The sequence below is a fragment of the Ranitomeya imitator genome, chromosome 9 (genome assembly GCF_032444005.1).
Source record: "Ranitomeya imitator isolate aRanImi1 chromosome 9, aRanImi1.pri, whole genome shotgun sequence".
NCBI classification, from domain to species: domain Eukaryota; kingdom Metazoa; phylum Chordata; class Amphibia; order Anura; family Dendrobatidae; genus Ranitomeya; species Ranitomeya imitator.
Window position 1 is genome coordinate 146,827,191 of NC_091290.1, and position 6,000 is coordinate 146,833,190.

Consider the following 6,000-nt stretch of genomic DNA (forward strand, 5'->3'; position numbering starts at 1 on the left):
CACGGAGTACGCTACTAATCACAGACGCAACACGGAGTACGCTACTAATCACAGACGCAACACGGTGCACGCTACTAATCACAGACGCAACACGGAGTACGCTACTAATCACAGACGTGACACAGAGCACGCTACTAATCACAGACGCAACACGGTGCACGCTACTAATCACAGACGTGACAGAGCACGCTACTAATCACAGACGCAACACGGAGCACGCTACTAATCACAGACGTGACACAGAGCACGCTACTAATCACAGACGCAACACGGTGCACGCTACTAATCACAGACGTGACACAGAGCACGCTACTAATCACAGACACAACACAGAGAACGCTACTAATCACAGACACAACACGGTGCAAGCTACTAATGACAGACAACACGGTGCATGCTACTAATCACAGACACAACACGGAGCACGCTACTAATCACAGACGCAACACGGCGTAAGCTACTAATCACAGCTACTAATGACAGACGCAACACGGCGCACGCTACTAATCACAGACACAACACGGAGCACGCTACTAATCACAGACACAACACGGTGCAAGCTACTAATCACAGACGCAACACGGCGCACGCTACTAAAGACAGACACAACACGTAGCACGCTACTAATCACAGACGCAACACGGCGCACGCTACTAAAGACAGACACAACACGGAGCACGCTACTAATCACAGACGCAACACGGCGCACGCTACTAATCACAGACAACACGTAGCACGCTACTAATCACAGACAACACGGTGCAAGCTACTAATCACAGACGCAACACGGAGCACGCTACTAATCACACACGCAACATGGAGCAAGCTACTAATCACAGACAACACGGAGTACGCTACTAATCAGAGACACAACACGGAGCACGCTACTAATCACAGACACAACACGGAGCACGCTACTAATCACAGACACAACACGGAGCACGCTACTAATCACAGACACAACACGGAGCACGCTACTAATCACACACGCAACATGGAGCACGCTACTAATGACAGACACAACACGGAGTACGCTACTAATCACAGACACAACACGGAGTACGCTACTAATCACAGACACAACACGGAGTACGCTACTAATCACAGACACAACACGGAGCACGCTACTAATCACAGACACAACACAGAGCACGCTACTAATCACAGACACAACACAGAGCACGCTACTAATCACAGACACAACACAGAGCACGCTACTAATCACAGACACAACACAGAGCACGCTACTAATCACAGACACAACACAGAGCACGCTACTAATCACAGACACAACACGGTGCAAGCTACTAATCACAGACGCAACACGGTGCAAGCTACTAATCACAGACACAACACGGAGCACGCTACTAATCACAGACACAACACAGAGCACGCTACTAATCACAGACACAACACAGAGCACGCTACTAATCACAGACACAACACAGAGCACGCTACTAATCACAGACACAACACGGAGCACGCTACTAATCACAGACACAACACGGTGCAAGCTACTAATCACAGACGCAACACGGTGCAAGCTACTAATCACAGACGCAACACAGCGCACGCTACTAATCACAAACGCAACAAGGCGCACGCCACTAATCACAGACACAACACGGTGCAAGCTACTAATCACAGACGTGACACAGAGCACGCTACTAATCACAGACGCAACAAGGCGCACGCCACTAATCACAGACGCAACAAGGCGCACGCCACTAATCACAGACGCGACACTGCGTACCTTACATATCACAGACGCGACACTGCGTACCCTACATATCACAGACGCGACACTGCGTACCTTACATATCACAGACGCGACACGGCGTACCCTACATATCACAGACGCGACACTGCGTACGCTACATATCACAGACGCGACACTGCGTACCTTACATATCACAGACGCGACACGGCGTACCCTACATATCACAGACGCGACACTGCGTACGCTACATATCACAGACGCGACACTGCGTACCCTACATATCACAGACGCGACACTGCGTACCCTACATATCGCAGACGCGACACGGCGTACCCTACATATCACAGACCCGACACTGCGTACCCTACATATCACAGACGCGACACTGCGTACCCTACATATCACAGACACGACACTGCGTACCCTACATATCACAGACGCGACACGGCGTACCCTACATATCGCAGACGCGACACGGCGTACCCTACATATCACAGACGCGACACTGCGTACCCTACATATCACAGACGCGACACTGCGTACCCTACATATCACAGACGCGACACTGCGTACGCTACATATCGCAGACGCGACACTGCGTACGCTACATATCACAGACGCGACACGGCGTACCCTACATATCACAGACGCGACACGGCGTACCCTACATATCACAGACGCGACACGGCGTACCCTACATATCACAGACGCGACACTGCGTACGCTACATATCACAGACGCGACACGGCGTACCCTACATATCACAGACGCGACACGGCGTACCCTACATATCACAGACGCGACACTGCGTACCCTACATATCACAGACGCGACACTGCGTACGCTACATATCACAGACGCGACACTGCGTACCCTACATATCACAGACGCGACACTGCGTACGCTACATATCACAGACGCGACACTGCGTACGCTACATATCACAGACGCGACACGGCGTACCCTACATATCACAGACGCGACACTGCGTACCCTACATATCACAGACGCGACACTGCGTACCCTACATATCACAGACGCGACACTGCGTACCCTACATATCACAGACGCGACACTGCGTACCCTACATATCACAGACGCGACACTGCGTACGCTACATATCGCAGACGCGACACTGCGTACGCTACATATCACAGACGCGACACGGCGTACCCTACATATCACAGACGCGACACGGCGTACCCTACATATCACAGACGCGACACTGCGTACCCTACATATCACAGACGCGACACTGCGTACGCTACATATCACAGACGCGACACTGCGTACCCTACATATCACAGACGCGACACTGCGTACGCTACATATCACAGACGCGACACTGCGTACGCTACATATCACAGACGCGACACTGCGTACCCTACATATCACAGACGCGACACTGCGTACCCTACATATCACAGACGCGACACTGCGTACGCTACATATCACAGACGCGACACTGCGTACCCTACATATCACAGACGCGACACTGCGTACCCTACATATCACAGACGCGACACTGCGTACGCTACATATCACAGACGCGACACTGCGTACCCTACATATCACAGACGCGACACTGCGTACGCTACATATCACAGACGCGACACTGCGTACGCTACATATCACAGACGCGACACTGCGTACCCTACATATCACAGACGCGACACTGCGTACCCTACATATCACAGACGCGACACTGCGTACGCTACATATCACAGACGCGACACTGCGTACCCTACATATCACAGACGCGACACTGCGTACGCTACATATCACAGACGCGACACTGCGTACGCTACATATCACAGACGCGACACTGCGTACCCTACATATCACAGACACGACACTGCGTACCCTACATATCACAGACACGATACGGCGTACCCTACATATCGCAGACGCGACACTGCGTACCCTACATATCACAGACACGATACGGCGTACGCTACATATCACAGACGCGACACTGCGTACGCTACATATCACAGACACGACACGGCGTACCCTACATATCACAGACGCGACACTGCGTACGCTACATATCACAGACGCGACACTGCGTACCCTACATATCACAGACGCGACACTGCGTACCCTACATATCACAGACGCGACACTGCGTACCCTACATATCACAGACGCGACACTGCGTACCCTACATATCGCAGACGCGACACTGCGTACCCTACATATCACAGACGCGACACTGCGTACCCTACATATCACAGACGCGACACTGCGTACGCTACATATCACAGACGCGACACTGCGTACCCTACATATCACAGACGCGACACTGCGTACCCTACATATCACAGACGCGACACTGCGTACGCTACATATCACAGACGCGACACTGCGTACCCTACATATCACAGACGCGACACTGCGTACGCTACATATCACAGACGCGACACTGCGTACGCTACATATCACAGACGCGACACTGCGTACCCTACATATCACAGACGCGACACTGCGTACCCTACATATCACAGACGCGACACTGCGTACCCTACATATCACAGACGCGACACTGCGTACGCTACATATCACAGACGCGACACTGCGTACCCTACATATCACAGACGCGACACTGCGTACCCTACATATCACAGACGCGACACTGCGTACCCTACATATCACAGACGCGACACTGCGTACGCTACATATCACAGACGCGACACTGCGTACGCTACATATCACAGACGCGACACTGCGTACCCTACATATCACAGACGCGACACTGCGTACCCTACATATCACAGACGCGACACTGCGTACCCTACATATCACAGACGCGACACTGCGTACGCTACATATCGCAGACGCGACACTGCGTACGCTACATATCACAGACGCGACACGGCGTACCCTACATATCACAGACGCGACACGGCGTACCCTACATATCACAGACGCGACACTGCGTACCCTACATATCACAGACGCGACACTGTGCACGCTACATATCACAGACGCGACACGGCGTACCCTACATATCGCAGACGCGACACTGCGTACCCTACATATCACAGACGCGACACTGCGTACCCTACATATCACAGACGCGACACTGCGTACGCTACATATCACAGACGCGACACTGCGTACCCTACATATCACAGACGCGACACGGCGTACCCTACATATCACAGACGCGACACGGCGTACCCTACATATCACAGACGCGACACTGCGTACGCTACATATCACAGACGCGACACTGCGTACCCTACATATCACAGACGCGACACTGCGTACCCTACATATCACAGACGCGACACTGCGTACCCTACATATCACAGACGCGACACTGCGTACCCTACATATCACAGACGCGACACTGCGTACGCTACATATCACAGACGCGACACTGCGTACGCTACATATCACAGACGCGACACTGCGTACCCTACATATCACAGACGCGACACTGCGTACGCTACATATCACAGACGCGACACGGCACAGATTATAAAGCACAGACACGACGCGTTATATGCACACCACACCACATCACACTACACAAACTGTCAGGCAGGAAAGTTACACACACACCACAAGTGCGGCCGCAGCACCCCGGACACAGCATGCCGCACACATCTCTCAGGGCCTGTGCACACATCTCTCAGGGCCTGTGCACACATCTCTCAGGGCCTGTGCACACGCTGCGGCAGGTGGCGCTGCCTACAGTCGGGCTCCGCTCACCATGTCTCCGGCTCCTCCGCTCACCGCGCTGCCATGTTCAGTAGTGACTGAGCCCCAGAGCTGCGCTCAGCCCCGCCCCCTCCTGTGCACCGCGGACACCGGCCACAGGGGGGAGTGCGAGGGCCGACGGCGCTGTGCCCGCGGATGGATGCAGAACTACAAGGCCCAGCAGGAGACAGGCCAGGACATGTTGGGCATTGTAGTGTTACAGCAGCTGGAAAATTCCCAGTTACAAACCTCTGCTGCATGAATGAAGCAGCCTGTATTCTTATTACAGGGGTCACACAAAAGACAATGGAGGCAGTGCTACAACCCTGACTGGGAGTGTTTCCATTTCCTGACATCAAGCAGAGATGTTGTAAAACAGTAGGAAGCCATGGCCGAGGTGGAAACAGCAGGTGGACACTTTATAGGGGCCCAGGAGCAGAGACCCCAAAATGACCCATCCGTCATCCACGCTGGCAGCCATGGGGTGTGGGCACGCCCGTCACCTGCCCCGGTCACACAGACCACACAATGGTCGGAGGGGTCCCAGGTGCAGACCCCATCATACAGCCCCG

General features: G+C 53.4%; 1 protein-coding gene across 3 annotated transcripts in view; it reads right to left on the bottom strand.

Annotated features, from left to right (window-relative positions):
• PLEKHG4 (pleckstrin homology and RhoGEF domain containing G4) overlaps positions 1 to 5,483 on the bottom strand; it is a 118,757-nt gene extending 113,274 nt beyond the window's left edge. For 2 of the 3 annotated variants that reach the window (XM_069739335.1, XM_069739336.1), the window contains exon 1: positions 5,441 to 5,473. In XM_069739335.1, coding sequence (XP_069595436.1) covers positions 5,441 to 5,443 — 3 coding nt within the window. In that variant the 5' untranslated portion in view covers positions 5,444 to 5,473. Of the gene's footprint in view, positions 1 to 5,440 lie in introns of all 3 variants that reach the window. The other variant, XM_069739334.1, reaches the window with a different exon arrangement.
• Positions 5,484 to 6,000: the final 517 nt, after the last annotated feature.